The sequence below is a fragment of the Ranitomeya imitator genome, chromosome 1 (assembly GCF_032444005.1).
Source record: "Ranitomeya imitator isolate aRanImi1 chromosome 1, aRanImi1.pri, whole genome shotgun sequence".
Classification (NCBI taxonomy): Eukaryota; Metazoa; Chordata; class Amphibia; order Anura; family Dendrobatidae; genus Ranitomeya; species Ranitomeya imitator.
Window position 1 is genome coordinate 820,581,650 of NC_091282.1, and position 20,906 is coordinate 820,602,555.

Here is a 20,906-nt window from a genome sequence, read left to right on the forward strand (position 1 = left end):
TCTCTTAAGAGTCTACAGAAGTTCTTGGGCTTTGCTAATTTTTATCGTCGCTTCATAACTAATTTTTCTAGTGTTGTTAAGCCTTTGACGGATTTGACTAAGAAGGGTGCTGATGTTACTGATTGGTCTCCTGCGGCTGTGGAGGCCTTTCAGGAACTTAAGCGCCGGTTTTCTTCTGCTCCTGTGTTGCGTCAGCCAGATACGTCGCTTCCTTTTCAGGTTGAGGTTGATGCTTCCGAGATCGGAGCGGGGGCGGTTTTGTCACAGAGAAGCTCCGATGGCTCAGTGATGAAGCCATGTGCGTTCTTTTCTAGAAAATTTTCGCCCGCTGAATGGAATTATGATGTTGGTAATCGGGAGCTGTTGGCCATGAAGTGGGCATTTGAGGAGTGGCGTCATTGGCTTGAGGGTGCTAGACATCGTGTGGTGGTCTTGACTGATCACAAAAATCTGATGTACCTTGAGTCTGCCAAGCGTCTGAATCCTAGACAGGCTCGTTGGTCACTGTTTTTCTCCCGTTTCAATTTTGTGGTTTCATACCTGCCAGGTTCAAAGAATGTGAAGGCGGATGCTCTTTCTAGGAGTTTTGTGCCTGACTCCCCTGGAAATTCTGAGCCCACTGGTATCCTTAGGGATGGGGTGATTTTGTCGGCTGTCTCCCCAGACTTGCGACGTGCTTTGCAGGAGTTTCAGGCGGATAAACCTGATCGTTGTCCGCCGGAAAGACTGTTTGTTCCGGATAATTGGACCAGTAGAGTCATTTCCGAGGTCCATTCTTCTGTGTTGACAGGTCATCCTGGAATATTTGGTACTAGAGACTTGGTGGCCAGGTCTTTTTGGTGGCCTTCCTTGTCGAGGGATGTGCGTTCTTTCGTGCAGTCTTGTGGAGTTTGCGCTCGGGCTAAGCCTTGCTGTTCTCGGGCCAGTGGATTGTTGTCACCTTTGCCTATCCCGAAGAGGCCTTGGACGCACATTTCCATGGACTTTAATTCGGATATCCCTGTCTCTCAAAAAATGTCCGTCATATGGGTTGTGTGTGACCGCTTTTCTAAGATGGTTCATCTGGTACCCTTGCCTAAGTTACCTTCCTCCTCTGAGTTGGTCCCTCTGTATTTTCAAAACGTGGTCCGTTTGCATGGCATTCTGGAGAACATCGTTTCTGACAGGGGATCCCAGTTTGTGTCTAGATTTTGGCGGACGTTCTGTGCTAAGATGGGCATTGATTTGTCCTTTTCGTCTGCATTCCATCCTCAGACGAATGGCCAGACGGAACGAACTAATCAGACTTTAGAAACTTATTTAAGGTGTTTTGTTTCTGCTGATCAAGATGACTGGGTTTCCTTTTTGCCGCTTGCCGAGTTTGCCCTTAATAATCGGGCTAGTTCTGCTACCTTGGTTTCTCCTTTCTTTTGTAATTCGGGGTTTCATCCTCGTTTTTCCTCTGGTCAGGTGGAGCCTTCTGATTGTCCTGGAGTGGACATGGTGGTGGATAGGTTGCATCAGATTTGGAGTCATGTGGTGGACAATTTGAAGTTGTCCCAGGAGAGGGCTCAGCAGTTTGCTAATCGCCGTCGCCGCGTGGGTCCTCGACTTCTTGTTGGGGACTTGGTGTGGTTGTCTTCTCGTTTTGTTCCTATGAAGGTCTCTTCTCCTAAGTTCAAGCCTCGGTTCATCGGTCCCTATAGGATCTTGAAAATTCTTAACCCTGTGTCGTTTCGTTTGGATCTCCCGGCATCGTTTGCTATTCATAATGTGTTCCATCGGTCGTTGTTGCGGAAGTATAAGGTACCTGTTGTTCCTTCGCTTGAGCCTCCTGCTCCGGTGCTGGTGGAGGGTGAATTGGAGTATGTTGTGGAGAAGATCTTGGATTCTCGTGTTTCCAGACGGAGACTCCAGTATTTGGTCAAGTGGAAGGGTTATGGTCAGGAGGATAATTCTTGGGTGATTGCCTCTGATGTTCATGCTGCCGATTTGGTCCGTGCTTTTCATAGGGCTCATCCTGGTCGCCCCGGTGGTTCTCGTGAGGGTTCGGTGACCCCTCCTCAAGGGGGGGGTACTGTTGTGAGTTCTGTTTTTGGGCTCCCTCTGGTGGTTACTGATGGTACTGGGTGACTTGTGTTCTCTGCGGTCTCTGGTGTCCACCTGTTCCATCAGGTTATGGGAGTTTCCTATTTAACCTGGCTTTTTTGTCATTTCCTCGCCGGCTATCAATGTAATCAGCGTGTCTTTTTACCTCTGCTCCCTGCGTCTGTTATCTTCAGGACAAGCTAAGTTTTGATTTTCCTGTTCCACGTTTTGCTTTATTTTTGTCTTAGTCCAGCTTGCAGATATGTGATTCCTTGCTGCTGGTTGCTCTAGTGGGCTGAAATTACTCCTCATGTTCCATGAGTTGGCACATGAGTTCAAGTAATTTCAGGATGGTTTTTTGAAGGGTTTTTCGCTGACCGCGCAGTTCACTTTTGTATCCTCTGCTATCTAGCTTTAGCGGGCCTCATTTTTGCTGATTCTATTTTCATAACTACGTATGTGCTTTCCTCTCATTTCACCGTTATTACATGTGGGGGGCTGCTATTTCTGTGGGGTGTTTCTCTGGAGGCAAGTGAGGTCTATGTTTCTTCTAATAGGGGAACTTAATCCTTCGGCTGGCGCGAGACGTCTAGGAATCATCGTAGGCACGTTCCCCGGCTACTGCTAGTTGTGTGTTTCGGTTCAGGATCGCGGTCAGCTCAGGTTCCATCACCCTAGAGCTTGTTTTGTTTTTGTGCTTGTCCTTTTGTGATCCCCTGCCATTGGGATCTTGACACATATACCTGAACCAGATTGTTCCAGAAAAATAGTTGCTGTGTGAAACTATAACCTGTCAAACATCCATTGATCTAGTCAATTTATCCTTCAGTTAGGAAGAAAAAAACCCACAATACTATCACCATAAGTGCCAGTATACACAGGAGATCTGTACTTTGTATGCAGTGTCTGTGTAGAGGTATTACAGTGATCACTGGTGACTGGTGAGCTCTGTATATAGTATACAGTGTATAGTGTTAGTGTATAGGTAACACTGACTCACCAGTGACGTCTCTAGGTGAAGTCCTTCATCTTTCATCCAGCACAGACCGCCATCACTTCATCCAGCCAGGACTCGTCTCTGCAGGAAATAACACAGTTATCTCGAGCTCCGCTTGCAGAACACATTACTTAATTTTTCCTAACTTCTACATTACACCACATGAAGAAAAAGAGGCAACATAGTGTCACTCTACACAGTAACAGGATCCCCCCCCCCATTTAAAAAAGTGTCCTCAAAAAATAAAATAAATACATCACTGCAGCAATAATATCTCTTAATTAGCCCCTATGGTAATAATAATATCCCCCATCCTGGCCCCATGTATCTCATTCCTGGCTCCAGCCATATGTTCTCCCATCCTGTCCTCATCAGTATCCATTCTTCCCCATATGATCTCCCCATCCTGCCCCATCAGTCTCCATCGTATCCATCCTGCCCCATGATCCTGCACGATCTGTCTCCAATCCTGCCCATGTCTTTCATTCTGCCCCGTGTCTCCAATCATGCCCCGTGTCTACATTCTGCCCATGTCTCCAATCCTGCCCCATCTGTCTTCAGTCCTGCCCCCAGTGTGTCCAGCATCTCTGCCCCCAGTGTCCAGCATCTCTGCCCCCAATGTCCAGCATCTCTGCCCCCAATATCCAGCATCTCTGCCCTCAATGTGTCCAGCATCCTGCCCCAGTGTGTCCAGCATATTGCCCCCAGTGTGTCCAGCAATCTGCCCCAGTGTCTTCAGCATATTGCCCCCAGTGTGTCCAGTATCCTGCCCCCAGTGTGTCCAGCATCCTGCCCCCAGTGTGTCCAGCATCCTGCCCCCAGTATGTCCAGCATCTTGCCCCCAGTGTGTCCAGCATCTTGCCCCCAGTGTGTGCTGCATCCTGCCCCCAGTGTGTCCAGCATCCTGCCCCTAGTGTGTCCAGCATATTGCCCCCAGTTTGTCCAGCATATTGCCCCCAGTGTCTCCAGCATATTGCCCCCAGTGTCTCCAGCATATTGCCCCCAGTTTGTCCAGCATTCTGTCCAAGTGTCTCCAGCATATTGCCCCCAGTGTGTCCAGCATCCTGCCCCCTGTGTGTCCAACATATTGCCCCAGTTTGTCCAGCATATTGCCCCAATGTGTCCAGCATATTGCCCCCAGTTTGTCCAGCATATTGCCCCCATTGTGTCCAGCAATCTGCCCCAGTGTCTCCAGCATATTGCCTCCAGTATCTCCAGCATATTGCCCCCAGTGTGTCCAGCATATTGCCCCCAGTTTGTCCAGCATTCTGCCCCAGTGTGTCCAGCATATTGCCCCCAGTGTGTCCAGCATCTCTGCCCCCAATGTCCAGCATTCTGGCCCGAGCCCCCCGGATTGCCGTTCGCAATAAAAAAAAAGTTCTCACCTGTCCGTGCTCCTTCGGCGAAGCTCTCTCCTCGCAGCTGAAGCGCGCACTCGCCGGCGACGTGCGCACTGCGGCTGATGTCAGATGCCAGCCTCCGATTGGCTGGTGGCTGTTAACTATTGACATGCGGGCCCCCTCTGCCCACCGGGCCCATATGCCAGTCAGGGCAGTAATGCCCTGATGGCGGTGGGCAATCTGAGCGGTAGCCCAGGGCCCCCCACACCACTGAGCCCTGGGCTACCGCCCAGATTGACCCTATTGTAATCCGCCCCTGGGCGTAACTAGGTGAGCACCTGACTTTTCACTAGAGCCTTTGTTGGTGGGGTTAGGCTCGCCTCCGATGATCACCAGGTGCTATTCTAGGACAGACTACGGATGCCAAGGTACTGGCAGCCGGAACAGCCAGGAGGGAAAGGACAGCCCAGACCCATCAGACAACCCTGATGTAAATTGCAAGGTGTAATGATTGCTTTGTTCTTCCATTGTTGAATGATGTAATTCCTCAGTTTGATTAATGTATCTAAATAAATGTATGTGTTCTACCACCACCATACCATATTTATGGAATTTAATTTGTATGTTATTTTGTCTATCAGTTTATCATATACACAGATACCCTTGAAAAAGGACAATGCCAAAACTCTCGATTTAAATATTCTGTCATTATCACATGTTGGCTGTGAATAAACTTTCACTTTATTTATGAAGTACAATATGTCATGAGAAAACAATCTCAGAATCACCGGGATATGTTAAAGTGTTCCAGAGTTATAACCACATACAGTGACAATGGTCAGAATTGTAAAATTTGGCCTGGTCAGGAAGATGAAAACAGGCTTAGGGTGAAGGGGTTAAAAAAATGGAATTTAAAAAAAAGGCAGTGGTCACAGGGTTAGTCCAAAAAAATAACATAAAAGATTAGGTAATTGGGCATATAATACATGTTCCTCAAAATATCACTGTAAATGCTGAAAATGCCAAGTGTAACCACAGTAAGCGCAGATACACCATTAAGATATGAAAAAGTACAACTGTGCAATGAAAAATAAAATAAGAACCTCTATATGCTGAGAAAGTCCACATAATCTGGCTTCACTTTTGCTTCTTCTGGGGGCACAAACACATTTCACTGTCACATACTGAGTGGTCTATGAACTGTTAAAGTGGGATTTTAAAAGCACTTAGAAACTAGGGCTATGTTCACACTTTAGGTTTATTGTGCACTCCATAAGGGCAGCATGCAGTATTGATTGACTTGCTGATTATGCTTGGCAGGCTAAGGTGCAGTTTTTCTGAAACTTACAGTTCATCCTCTGCAGCGCAATGGAAAAGCTGAGAACTTTGTAGAAGTCTAGCGAATTCATGAAGTCTACCCTTCTGCCACTGATAATGCTTAATAATAAGCTAAACCTATCAATCAGAATGGCAGATTGCATGAATTTGCTGGACTTCTAGGTCTTACCACTGGAAGTCTGCTGCAAATGAAAAGAACTGTACATTTCAGAAAAAAGGCACCATATTCAGACACCGCTAAAATCAGCATGTCTGTCACTACTTTGCCTTCTGAGAAGGCAGCATAACCACGATGACACATTCCCTTTAGTATTCTACATAAATCATAAGGCAGAAGAGATATACAAATAATTGTATGCTTTGTAATGATGTGTGGTCCACAAACTCTGGTTCTCCTGTTGTTTTGAAACTAACATTCCCATCACAGAGTGTGATCAATGAGTGGAACAGGCTGCCATGAGAGGTGGCGAGTTCTCCTTCAATGGAAGTCTCGAAACAGAGGCTGGACAGACATCTGTCTGAGATGGTTCAGTGAATCCTACATTCAGCAAGGAGTTGGACACAATGACCCTAGAGGTCCCTTCCAACTCTAACAGTCTATGATCATGCCATGAGAGTCAGCTGGTAGCAGTGCATAATGGGAGTTGCAGTTGTACAACTAATTGTAAAGTGCAAAACGATCCGCTCTACCCAGGTCCACTGTCCTCGTCAATACTCCATGGAACCCAGACCAGGACAATACAAACTTCCTTAGCTCACACTATAATGTTGGTGAGTCGCCCACCAGGGCAATCGGGATGCTCGGTACCTGGTCCGGTTGCACTTAAAGGGGATGTCATGGTGGCTGTGACCCGGTCCGTGGCCCTGGGACTCAATTAAGGGGAAAGATCTTTTAAGGGAATTGTGAAAGTCTATTTTCGTGAAGCCACTTGTGGTTCTCGGTCAATAGGGATCGACGCTGCTTAACCCCTTACTGACATCGGACGGTATAGTACGTCCGATGTCAGCTCCCCTGCTTTGATGCAGGGCTACGCGGTGAGCCCGCATCAAAGCCGGGACATGTCAGCTGTTTTGAACAGCTGACATGTGCCCGCAATAGCGGCGGGTGAAATCGCGATTCACCCGCCGCTATTAACTAGTTAAATGCCGCTGTCAAATGCAGACAGCGGCATTTAACTACCGCATCCGGCCGGGCGGCCGGAAATGATGTCATCGCCGACCCCATCACATGATCGGGGGTCGGCGATGCGTCAGGATGGTAACCATAGAGGTCCTAGAGACCTCTATGGTTACTGATCACCGGTGGCTGTGAGCGCCACCCTGTGGTCGGCGCTCACAGCACACCTCCATTTCTGCTACATAGCAGCGATCAGCAGATCGCTGCTATGTAGCAGAGGCGATCGTGCTGTGCCTGCTTCTAGCCTCCCATGGAGGCTATTGAAGCATGGCAAAAGTAAAAAAAAAAAAAAGTAAAAAAAAATGTGAAAAAATAAAAAAAATAAAAGTTTAAATCACCCCCCTTTCGCCCCAATCAAAATAAATCAATAAAGAAAAAATCAAATCTACACATATTTGGTATCGCCACGTTCAGAATAGCCCGATCTATCAATAAAAAAAGCATTAACCTGATCGCTAAACGGCGTAATGAGAAAAAATCGAAACGCCAGAATTACGTTTTTTTGGTCGCCGCGACATTGCATTAAAATGCAATAACAGGCAATCAAAAGCACGTATCTGCACCAAATTGGAATCATTAAAAAGCCAGCTCGGCACGCAAAAAATAAGCCCTCAACCGACCCCAGATCATGAAAAATGGAGACGCTACGAGTATCGGAAAATGGCGCAATTTTTTTTTTTTTTTTTTTTTAAGCAAAGTTTGGAATTTTTTTTCACCACTTAGGTAAAATATAACCTAGTCATGTTAGGTGTCTATGAACTCGTAATGACCTGGAGAATCATAATGGAATTTTTTTCCCGTTTTCCAGTACAGGACATGGTAAAACCAATGATGTCGTTCAAAAGTACAACTCGTCCCGCAAAAAATAAGCCCTCACATGGCCAAATTGACGGAAAAATAAAAAAGTTATGGCTCTGGGAAGGAGGGGAGTGAAAAACGAACACGGAAAAACGAAAAATCCCACGGTCATGAAGGGGTTAAAGGGGTCCTCTGAGGTGATGTTGTGGCAGCAAGATGGTGACGCTTCCCACAGGTGAAGCGGGGCCCTCAGGGCTCCCAAGGTGTATGGCAGGGATGATGTGTTGCCGGTAAATAATGGGAGACCCAGGGTTGCAGTCTTTACCTGGTTTACTGGTGGTAGCAGACCACAGTCCAGGGTACCGGCAACAGGTACAGAAGGAGTCCAGGCAGCCCAGAAACAAGCGGAAATCCCCTTGGCAGGTCAGGTTGGGAGCCTTCCACTAAGCGCTGCTTTCCTGGTCCTTTGCTCCCTGTAGTTTGCTGGCAAGGTATCCCTTTTCTCTCCTGTCCTGGGAGAGTACCTGCACGGTAGGCAGCTTGAGCGGTTTTCTTGGGGTCTGTGACAGGGTGGCTCCAGGCTCTAACTGCTGCTATACCTCAGGTGTTGTACGGGCAGTTTACGTATAGTCCTATGCCCTCCGGTTTTGCTGTGGACCTTGCAGTTATCCACAACCTCGGGCTCCTGGTGCCCGATTTCTGCGCTCTGGCTCCTAGGGGGGCCATTCGCAGCATCCTTGAGCCCTCAATCACTTCTCTGCTCCTTTCCTGTCTCTCTTCAATCTCAGACTCTCTCAGACTGACTTCACTCCTCCTTCAGACCAGGATCTATATATCTCAGGGAAGCTCCCCTAAAACAGGGTTTTGAGCTCCCCCTCCTGGCCTGGAGTTAGAATGTGTTGTGTGTGGGATAACCTGCCAAAGGGATCCCTCTTGTCTCCAGGCATAGCACTACCCTCCCCGAGAGGAAGGCAACACTACTGTGGTACCCGTACTCCTGGGCTGCCACATTGGCATTCGAGGTGCTTCCTGCTAATGAGTTCGCACAGCGCACATTATAACTTTGGGGGAGACTAGTAATCACAAGAGGCAGGGCCCTGTTTTGGCTAACATTGAGTACAGTGCACCACATCTATTTGTTAATCTCTTACAACAAATACAGAGTCATAAATTGCAAAGTAGCTTAGAGAAGGCAAACAATATGGAAATTTTCTCAACGATATTAACAATTTACCAAACGTATCTTACATTATACATCCAAGAGCCCAGATGTCAGATTTAAAGGAGTGGCCATCCTTGGCCAGAACCTCTGGAGATAGATAGTTTGGGGTGCCACATATGACGCTGTCATGAAAAGGACATCAGTCAGACAACTGGGAAGTTCACAATCATGGACAACAATCACAGTTTATTAAATCCTTACCCTGGGATTTTTCCACACTGCCCAACAGTTGTTGCCAATCCAAGGTCTCCAATTTTTACAACCATGTTCTTGGCAATGAAAAAATTACCTACAAAGATTTAATAAAGTATGCATTAATAGGATTTGTCACTTCAGTTTTACATCTATATTGATTAATATATCAATGAGATGTCTATGGACAAAGTATGCCACGGCCACTCAATCAAAATAAATAGATTTAAAATGTTTATGAAAGCATGTGGGTAATGACATTTGCCTTATGGTTGAAGATGTAAATTTAAACATGCTATATTCTCCTAAGCAGTTCTGAACTTTAGCTCCAAGTTAACCCCTTTCCGACATCGGGTGCCATAGTACGCCGATGTTGGACTCCCCCACTTTGGTGCGGTCTCCGGCGATAATCCTGCACCGTTCCGGACACATGACAGCTGATCTATACAGCTGACATGTGGCCGCAATAGCCGAGGGTGGAATCACGATCCACCAATGGCTGTTAACTAGTTAAATGCCGCTGTCAATTTCTGACAGGGATTGCCTGTTTGTTAGGGAATCACCACTTGTATTCAAGCTGTCTAGCAGCCGCAAATCATGAAGCTGCGGGGACTCAAACATAATTTGAGCATACTTGCTCATCATTAATGCTAACCTAAAAGCCCCCTACATAGTATAATACATCTACAGTTAAATCCCCCACACAATTTGCCCATGCAGTGCCCCCATACAGTATGATGCCACCACAGTAACCCCCCATAGTATGATGCCCCCACAGTCTGCCCAGAAATTACAATGTCCTCACAGCATGATACCCCCATAAAACCCACCACACACTGTGTGATGCCCCCAATCAGCCCCCCAACAGTATAATATATCCACAGCATGACCTCCATACACTTCAACCTCCACAGAGTATGATGTCCTCTGCCACTTTTCTTTGTATGATGCCCCCACAGCATGATCCCTTCCACAGACATTCCCACAGGTATGATGGCCCCACAAAACATCATAGCCACCTCATCACACCACAGAGTATCATGACCTCCACACACCTTATCATGGCCTCCAGAGTGCCCACACACAGTATAATGGCCCCTACATAATGACCACCTTTACACATAGTATCAAGGCCTCCACAGCCCACCCTTCCCACACACACAGCATGATGACAAAAACAACAAACCTAGATCTACAATTCTGCTCTGGACACTGTGGGGACTAAGGCTGCCCACCGTAGGCTCAATCTAGTCATGTCACTACACCTGCTGTGCTGAGACTCAGAGTAAAATGTACAGGTTGAATGGTGGGAGAGGCAGCTGATGGCTCCCTGCTCCACCTTAGCATGTAACTGTATCTGTTTCCTGAGAATGCAGATACTGTTGAAAGCCAGACGCCAAGCAGGTAAGAAGGTGAGCAGTTTCGCCATAGCAGCTGTGTGGTTGCCATTGTGTACACGTATCAGTGCATGAAAGTTAGTGGAGTTAACCCTGCCCTATGTGTCTGTGTGCCCTATAGTGATGTACTGTATGTGCCTTTTGGTAAATATATATTCATGTACATTTTTTCTTGGGAGTTGTTACTTGCATTTTTATTCATTTTTTTTTTTTAAACAAAGTCAATAGGTCAAAATAAAATGCTTTGATAGCAGTGACAGTTTTTGTTTTGCAGCATTCATTGTTGCGTATTTTTATAGTTTTATTTTTCAAACTCCAAGCTGGTATAGGAATAGTGATGAGCGAGTGTACTCGTTGCTCGGGTTTCCCGAGCACGTTCGGGTGGTCTCAGAGTATTTATGACTGCTCAGAGATTTAGTTTTCATCCCGGCAGCTGAATGATTTACAGCTACTAGCCTGTTTGATTACCCAGGCAACCCCCACATGTACTCAGGCTGGCTAGTAGCTGTAAATTATTCAGCTGACGAGATGAAAACTAAATCTCTGAGCAGTCATAAATATTTGGAGGTCACCCGAACGTGCTCGGAAAAACCTGAGCAACGAGTACACTCGCTCATCACTATATAGGAAGACTATTAAGTGCCCACGTGGGAAAAACCACATGAAATTCATGGCAGTTTTTACAAATAAAAGTAAACATTGCCTAATTACTGTACATTGAAAAAGTATGCAGCCTTCTAATGTAGCAGATTTGTGTTTGATATCACCAAATGAAATAATTGTTTACATCCAGGGGGTGAAAATGTGGACAGAAGTGGCCATGCTGATAACTAAGAATTGCAAAAAAATCATATCTTGTCTGGGTTATGTGCTATTGTATCATAGTGTGAGTCTTTATGTCACAAGATCCCAGACTGCAGACAGCTGTATCCACTTCTTAATGCAAAGTCCAATAGTAGAGAAAACACACATCCGCACTGCTCAAAGGTCCAACTCAGTGACCGTATTATAATATCGGTCTAGCACCACAGAAAGTGATACTGGCTGTATGAATCCTTTACACCTGAATCAACGGGGTGCTGCTGCCAGGAAAAATGTGTGCAGAATCCAAATGGCAAAAAAGAAAAAGTAGGCGCGCACTTACCCTGTTGCGGTGAATATCACTTTATTAGGACATATAAACAAACGGATAGCAGGGAGGGATAGGGTCAGCCACGGACAACGATCGTTTCGTGCTCTACGGCACTTCAACGGGTCCTAATGCTGAGTGGAACAGGAAGGAGTTTTATAGACCCATCTGGATCCCAGACTCCTCCCCCTGGACTCCAAACATAAACAGTGTTACATTTAAAACAAAATGGTATTAAAAACAACAATAATAAAATAGCACATGCTGAGAACTACAAATAAACCGAATACAGCTTTTAGAAACCAAGATTGAGACACTTTTATAAGAAAACCGACATGTCGACTTTGTCATTTAAACCAGATGGTCCTGCTGCGTCTGCGCGCAGGATCCATCTGGCTTCTCTGCGCAGCAGGAGGCGGCGCAAATCCCCTCCTCCCTCAGGCAACGAGACCCGCTCCAAACCCGCAAATCTTAGTACTTGGGCATCTCCTGCATGGCAAGTGTGTAGATGGTCTATTAACCTTGGAGCTCCTTTCCCTGTTCTAATGGAGTAAAAATGCTCCCTAATCCGAACAAACAGTGGGCGGAAGGTTTTGCCAATATAGAAGCGTCTGCACGGACAAAAAAGAACATAGACGACATGGGTAGTCCTGCAAGAAATAAAGTCCCGTACAGTGTGCTGGATATGACCTACTCTAATTCTATTACCTGTATGATGGTACTTGCAGAAGTTGCAACCCCCGCATGTGAAGTTGCCTTTAGGGATACTATCTGTGAGCCAATTATTTTTGGTAGTGACAAAGCGGTTGCGGACTATGCTGTCTCTAATGTTTGTACTGCGACGGCTAGCAAAGAGAGGTCCCCTATCTATTATTTCTTTGAGGTCAGTATCTTGACGTAAAATACACCAATTTTTACGTATGACGGTTCTGATGTGGTTGTCAAGAGGGCCAAACTTAAAACTGAAGACAAACTTTTTTTCTTCTTTTTGTCTTTTTTTGGAGGTGGTGGAAACATCCGTGGCTGCTGCTTTATCGTAGGCATTTTTTAAAATAGATGGGGGGTACCCACGTTTCTTAAATCTTCCAATCAAATCGACTGACTGCTGCGCAAAACCTGCAGGATCACTATTGATTCTCTTAACCCTAAGAAGTTGACTATAGGGCAGAGATCCCTTCATGTATGGCGGATGAGCACTGTTATAATGTAATAAAGAATTACATGCCGAGGGTTTACGATATACTCTAGTGGAGATCCCCCCGTCCTCAATGCATAACTGGACATCCAAAAAGACCAAGTTGGTGCCTCCAAATTGCGAGGTAAACCCCATGTTCATGGTATTGGATGTCCCCAGGTACCTCACGAACTCCGTGAAGGCATCCTGGTGCCCATCCCACACCATGAACATGTCATCCACATACCTAGCATATAGCTTGATATGTCGAAGAAATGGGTTTTTGTTGGAATAAATATATTCCTCCTCAAACCTCGCAAGAAAGAGGTTTGCCAGGGTACATGCGACGGGGGTACCCATAGCGGTACCCACCGTCTGCAGGTACCACTGGCCGTCAAAAGAAAAAGCATTGTGTTCTAAAATGAACGAGAGTCCATCACAAATGAACTCCACAGTGTCATGACCAGTGGGAGTATTCTCCAAAATGCTTCTAATTGTTTCCACCCCCAACTTTTGTGGAATACGTGTATAAAGACTTTCGACATCAATCGAAGTCAGAGCATATGATTCCTGCCATTCAAAATCCTTAATCACATTCAGAAAGTCTCCCGTGTCTTTAATAAACGAAGGGACATCCAACAGCAGGGGGCGCAGCAGCCAGTCGATATAAGAGGAGATAGGCTCAGTTAACGAACCAACCCCTGACACTATGGGACGGCCAGGGGGGGCTTCCACTGATTTGTGTAATTTCGGTATGTGATACCAATGTGGGCGTCTCGGAAAATCCGGTAGTAGCTTTTCAGCCTGTTTACAAGAAAACACCTTTTTATCCACAAAATCTCTTAGCAACGAACGCAAGAGATTTTTAAATTTTACCGTAGGGTCCCCCTTAAGCTTCAAATACGTTGTATCATCTGACAACTGTCTCAATGCCTCTGTTTTGTAATATTCTCTTGTAAGCAGCACCACGTTGCCACCTTTATCCGCACTACGGACAATCACATCAGACCAGCCCTGTATTTCACCCAAAGCTTGTTTTTCCTTTAAAAGAAGGTTTTCTATGGGCTTTTCATATATTAAAGCCTCCATGTCTTTTAAAACCTGCGATTGGAAAACATCTACAAGATTACCTGGGGCTACTGGGGGCATATAGGTAGATTTATTACCTCCAGTAAAAGGTGCAGTTACTTTATCTTTATGACTTGCAGAAACCGGAGTAATGCTCATAGAATCCAAAAGGTCACGGGTCTCTTCCCGCACATCACCAAATGGGTCCTCTGTGACAAAAAAGCCCAGGGGACCCACATGGCAAGGTGACTCACCTGGGAACACTTCACGGGGGGTGGCATGGTTACTAACTGCAGAAAACGACTTAAACAAATGGATCTTGCGAACCGCCTTGAAAAGGTCGATTTTAAAATCTACCAGATTAAATGGTTCTGCTATACAAAAATTCAATCCTTTGGACAACACCGACAGATGTGCTTCACTCAAGGTTCGTGGGGTTAAATTAACAACCGCTACTTCGTTGGCCGCCACGAAACTTGCCGCCTTTTTTTTGGAGTTTCTTCTGCCATTTCTCCTACCCCCTCGGCGCGTCCTGCGTCTAAAGGGGAAACACCTGAGATAGATGCTGGTGGCAATGGCATTTGGTTTTTAGATGTACAAGGATCCTCGGTAGCACTTGAGTCTGAGTCTGTTGTAAGGTAATCTTTTTTATTTTTGTTCTTTTTAAACAGGGACTTGTTACGTCCTTGTCCCTTGTTCTGATTCCATTTGTTGCGGGATCTGCGATGGCCTTCTGATAGGCTGCCTTTATTCCAAGTAAAAATTCTGTCTGTTTCAAAATCAATTTTGTCTCTTATAAATTTGTCTCTTTTCCTTTGCTTTATCTCATTTTGCAAAATGACCAGTTTTGTATCCAGTTTTTTGTCAATAATTAACCATTGTGTGTCAGACAACCTGGTTCTCAATTCTTCTTTAGTTTTAGTAAGTTCGGCTTTAGTGGCTTCATAATTAATAATGTTTTGCTTCAACACGAGGCGGAGTAATTCCTGGGAGCATTGTAGTAAGATTTTCTCCCACTCTTTAATGAAGGATACATTATCTTTATATTGAGCCATTTCTTTTATGACACGCAGTCCTCGCGGTACTCGACCGCACTCCATGTAGGACTTCAAAGAATTATTTGTCCAAAACAAATTTACCTCTCTTTCTGCGGCCATAAATAGTTTGTGTTCCAGCGTCTTTGTGCTAAGTGAAAAAACGTTGTCGTGTAGTTCACATTCAGAAAAATAAGCATCCACATTTTCCCTCCCTGCTAGGAGTCCATGTGATAAGGAAACAGCCTCGGGCTCCATAGCTATGGAGATCCGAACAGTGCTAACAAGCAAAAGTCTGTTAATGATCACCTGGTGCAAGGGTGTGAGCGACCAAGCGTGCTGGTAGTGTGTACAAAGAAAATCAAAATGCAAAGTCCAATAGTAGAGAAAACACACATCCGCACTGCTCAAAGGTCCAACTCAGTGACCGTATTATAATATCGGTCTAGCACCACAGAAAGTGATACTGGCTGTATGAATCCTTTACACCTGAATCAACGGGGTGCTGCTGCCAGGAAAAATGTGTGCAGAATCCAAATGGCAAAAAAGAAAAAGTAGGCGCGCACTTACCCTGTTGCGGTGAATATCACTTTATTAGGACATATAAACAAACGGATAGCAGGGAGGGATAGGGTCAGCCACGGACAACGATCGTTTCGTGCTCTACGGCACTTCAACGGGTCCTAATGCTGAGTGGAACAGGAAGGAGTTTTATAGACCCATCTGGATCCCAGACTCCTCCCCCTGGACTCCAAACATAAACAGTGTTACATTTAAAACAAAATGGTATTAAAAACAACAATAATAAAATAGCACATGCTGAGAACTACAAATAAACCGAATACAGCTTTTAGAAACCAAGATTGAGACACTTTTATAAGAAAACCGACATGTCGACTTTGTCATTTAAACCAGATGGTCCTGCTGCGTCTGCGCGCAGGATCCATCTGGCTTCTCTGCGCAGCAGGAGGCGGCGCAAATCCCCTCCTCCCTCAGGCAACGAGACCCGCTCCAAACCCGCAAATCTTAGTACTTGGGCATCTCCTGCATGGCAAGTGTGTAGATGGTCTATTAACCTTGGAGCTCCTTTCCCTGTTCTAATGGAGTAAAAATGCTCCCTAATCCGAACAAACAGTGGGCGGAAGGTTTTGCCAATATAGAAGCGCAGCAGGACCAGCATTAGGACCCGTTGAAGTGCCGTAGAGCACGAAACGATCGTTGTCCGTGGCTGACCCTATCCCTCCCTGCTATCCGTTTGTTTATATGTCCTAATAAAGTGATATTCACCGCAACAGGGTAAGTGCGCGCCTACTTTTTCTTTTTTGCCATTTGGATTCTGCACACATTTTTCCTGGCAGCAGCACCCCGTTGATTCAGGTGTAAAGGATTCATACAGCCAGTATCACTTTCTGTGGTGCTAGACCGATATTATAATACGGTCACTGAGTTGGACCTTTGAGCAGTGCGGATGTGTGTTTTCTCTACTATTGGACTTTGCATTTTGATTTTCTTTGTACACACTACCAGCACGCTTGGTCGCTCACACCCTTGCACCAGGTGATCATTAACAGACTTTTGCTTGTTAGCACTGTTCGGATCTCCATAGCTATGGAGCCCGAGGCTGTTTCCTTATCACATGGACTCCTAGCAGGGAGGGAAAATGTGGATGCTTATTTTTCTGAATGTGAACTACACGACAACGTTTTTTCACTTAGCACAAAGACGCTGGAACACAAACTATTTATGGCCGCAGAAAGAGAGGTAAATTTGTTTTGGACAAATAATTCTTTGAAGTCCTACATGGAGTGCGGTCGAGTACCGCGAGGACTGCGTGTCATAAAAGAAATGGCTCAATATAAAGATAATGTATCCTTCATTAAAGAGTGGGAGAAAATCTTACTACAATGCTCCCAGGAATTACTCCGCCTCGTGTTGAAGCAAAACATTATTAATTATGAAGCCACTAAAGCCGAACTTACTAAAACTAAAGAAGAATTGAGAACCAGGTTGTCTGACACACAATGGTTAATTATTGACAAAAAACTGGATACAAAACTGGTCATTTTGCAAAATGAGATAAAGCAAAGGAAAAGAGACAAATTTATAAGAGACAAAATTGATTTTGAAACAGACAGAATTTTTACTTGGAATAAAGGCAGCCTATCAGAAGGCCATCGCAGATCCCGCAACAAATGGAATCAGAACAAGGGACAAGGACGTAACAAGTCCCTGTTTAAAAAGAACAAAAATAAAAAAGATTACCTTACAACAGACTCAGACTCAAGTGCTACCGAGGATCCTTGTACATCTAAAAACCAAATGCCATTGCCACCAGCATCTATCTCAGGTGTTTCCCCTTTAGACGCAGGACGCGCCGAGGGGGTAGGAGAAATGGCAGAAGAAACTCCAAAAAAAAGGCGGCAAGTTTCGTGGCGGCCAACGAAGTAGCGGTTGTTAATTTAACCCCACGAACCTTGAGTGAAGCACATCTGTCGGTGTTGTCCAAAGGATTGAATTTTTGTATAGCAGAACCATTTAATCTGGTAGATTTTAAAATCGACCTTTTCAAGGCGGTTCGCAAGATCCATTTGTTTAAGTCGTTTTCTGCAGTTAGTAACCATGCCACCCCCCGTGAAGTGTTCCCAGGTGAGTCACCTTGCCATGTGGGTCCCCTGGGCTTTTTTGTCACAGAGGACCCATTTGGTGATGTGCGGGAAGAGACCCGTGACCTTTTGGATTCTATGAGCATTACTCCGGTTTCTGCAAGTCATAAAGATAAAGTAACTGCACCTTTTACTGGAGGTAATAAATCTACCTATATGCCCCCAGTAGCCCCAGGTAATCTTGTAGATGTTTTCCAATCGCAGGTTTTAAAAGACATGGAGGCTTTAATATATGAAAAGCCCATAGAAAACCTTCTTTTAAAGGAAAAACAAGCTTTGGGTGAAATACAGGGCTGGTCTGATGTGATTGTCCGTAGTGCGGATAAAGGTGGCAACGTGGTGCTGCTTACAAGAGAATATTACAAAACAGAGGCATTGAGACAGTTGTCAGATGATACAACGTATTTGAAGCTTAAGGGGGACCCTACGGTAAAATTTAAAAATCTCTTGCGTTCGTTGCTAAGAGATTTTGTGGATAAAAAGGTGTTTTCTTGTAAACAGGCTGAAAAGCTACTACCGGATTTTCCGAGACGCCCACATTGGTATCACATACCGAAATTACACAAATCAGTGGAAGCCCCCCCTGGCCGTCCCATAGTGTCAGGGGTTGGTTCGTTAACTGAGCCTATCTCCTCTTATATCGACTGGCTGCTGCGCCCCCTGCTGTTGGATGTCCCTTCGTTTATTAAAGACACGGGAGACTTTCTGAATGTGATTAAGGATTTTGAATGGCAGGAATCATATGCTCTGACTTCGATTGATGTCGAAAGTCTTTATACACGTATTCCACAAAAGTTGGGGGTGGAAACAATTAGAAGCATTTTGGAGAATACTCCCACTGGTCATGACACTGTGGAGTTCATTTGTGATGGACTCTCGTTCATTTTAGAACACAATGCTTTTTCTTTTGACGGCCAGTGGTACCTGCAGACGGTGGGTACCGCTATGGGTACCCCCGTCGCATGTACCCTGGCAAACCTCTTTCTTGCGAGGTTTGAGGAGGAATATATTTATTCCAACAAAAACCCATTTCTTCGACATATCAAGCTATATGCTAGGTATGTGGATGACATGTTCATGGTGTGGGATGGGCACCAGGATGCCTTCACGGAGTTCGTGAGGTACCTGGGGACATCCAATACCATGAACATGGGGTTTACCTCGCAATTTGGAGGCACCAACTTGGTCTTTTTGGATGTCCAGTTATGCATTGAGGACGGGGGGATCTCCACTAGAGTATATCGTAAACCCTCGGCATGTAATTCTTTATTACATTATAACAGTGCTCATCCGCCATACATGAAGGGATCTCTGCCCTATAGTCAACTTCTTAGGGTTAAGAGAATCAATAGTGATCCTGCAGGTTTTGCGCAGCAGTCAGTCGATTTGATTGGAAGATTTAAGAAACGTGGGTACCCCCCATCTATTTTAAAAAATGCCTACGATAAAGCAGCAGCCACGGATGTTTCCACCACCTCCAAAAAAAGACAAAAAGAAGAAAAAAAGTTTGTCTTCAGTTTTAAGTTTGGCCCTCTTGACAACCACATCAGAACCGTCATACGTAAAAATTGGTGTATTTTACGTCAAGATACTGACCTCAAAGAAATAATAGATAGGGGACCTCTCTTTGCTAGCCGTCGCAGTACAAACATTAGAGACAGCATAGTCCGCAACCGCTTTGTCACTACCAAAAATAATTGGCTCACAGATAGTATCCCTAAAGGCAACTTCACATGCGGGGGTTGCAACTTCTGCAAGTACCATCATACAGGTAATAGAATTAGAGTAGGTCATATCCAGCACACTGTACGGGACTTTATTTCTTGCAGGACTACCCATGTCGTCTATGTTCTTTTTTGTCCGTGCAGACGCTTCTATATTGGCAAAACCTTCCGCCCACTGTTTGTTCGGATTAGGGAGCATTTTTACTCCATTAGAACAGGGAAAGGAGCTCCAAGGTTAATAGACCATCTACACACTTGCCATGCAGGAGATGCCCAAGTACTAAGATTTGCGGGTTTGGAGCGGGTCTCGTTGCCTGAGGGAGGAGGGGATTTGCGCCGCCTCCTGCTGCGCAGAGAAGCCAGATGGATCCTGCGCGCAGACGCAGCAGGACCATCTGGTTTAAATGACAAAGTCGACATGTCGGTTTTCTTATAAAAGTGTCTCAATCTTGGTTTCTAAAAGCTGTATTCGGTTTATTTGTAGTTCTCAGCATGTGCTATTTTATTATTGTTGTTTTTAATACCATTTTGTTTTAAATGTAACACTGTTTATGTTTGGAGTCCAGGGGGAGGAGTCTGGGATCCAGATGGGTCTATAAAACTCCTTCCTGTTCCACTCAGCATTAGGACCCGTTGAAGTGCCGTAGAGCACGAAACGATCGTTGTCCGTGGCTGACCCTATCCCTCCCTGCTATCCGTTTGTTTATATGTCCTAATAAAGTGATATTCACCGCAACAGGGTAAGTGCGCGCCTACTTTTTCTTTTTTGCCATTTGTATCCACTTCTTAGCTGAAAGCTGTACTGGCTCTGTGCAAAGTCATTCACTGACTGCAAACACAAGTCATAAAATAGGCAGTGCCAGTGATTTAAACAGAAAGCATCTTCAAAAGTGGAAATACTTTTCAGAATACAAGTCAGAAAACGTCTTGCTGTGGATTTTAATATGTGTATAAAGGGGGGGCTGTATGGGGCGCAGCTAAAAGGAAGCCCCCACATGACTGCGTTGCCATGGGGAGCAGTGCAGTATCTTTTAAAATTAAACAAGGGGGTCCCGGGATTGGTAGGATAGGAATGGGGGCGGGGATTTTGTGGAAAGGGGAGGGGGGTCTTGGAAAAATGCGGGAAGGGGGATCAGTTGGTCAGAGACAGGCGAAGTGAGTGGACCTGCTGCCACAGCTACTCACCATGGCCACCGTGGACAGCTTGGTCGCTCAGCTTCGCAGGGAGGCACGATCCAGGAGGGCCGGATGGCTTGAGGAGCAGCTCACCGGGCTGCTAGGGGACAGGGGGAGCCAGGGCAGCAGGACCAGGAGGACGAGGCCGCCCGAGAGGCTGTCCCCCGACGTAGCACCGCGCGGCAGGCGCAGGCCGCAGAGCCCCTCCCGGGACCCTGTGGGGCCTGGGGGACGCGGCGCAGCCACCTTGCCCGCCCCCTCCCCCCCCCCGCCTCCGGCAGGAATCCACCAGGCGGCCCTGCCAGCACGAGGCGATGAGGTGCTGGGAGAGCGGTGCAGGTGCGGCAGGACACCGGCGCTGCACAGGATGTCAGGGCCGCACTTCCGGTTCGGCCTAGCAGGGGGCGCCG

The 20,906-nt window shown here is 45.9% G+C and overlaps 1 protein-coding gene across 2 annotated transcripts in view; it reads right to left on the minus strand.

Moving 5' to 3' along the window:
- Positions 1 to 20,906, minus strand: part of LOC138649634 (serine/threonine-protein kinase PLK2-like) — a 150,695-nt gene that overhangs the window by 44,589 nt on the left and 85,200 nt on the right. For both annotated transcript variants that reach the window (XM_069740189.1, XM_069740197.1), the window contains exons 5-6: positions 9,141 to 9,228; positions 8,966 to 9,061 (exon numbers count right to left, since the gene is read on the minus strand). In XM_069740189.1, coding sequence (XP_069596290.1) covers positions 8,966 to 9,061; positions 9,141 to 9,228 — 184 coding nt within the window. The remainder of the gene's footprint in view (positions 1 to 8,965; positions 9,062 to 9,140; positions 9,229 to 20,906) is intronic.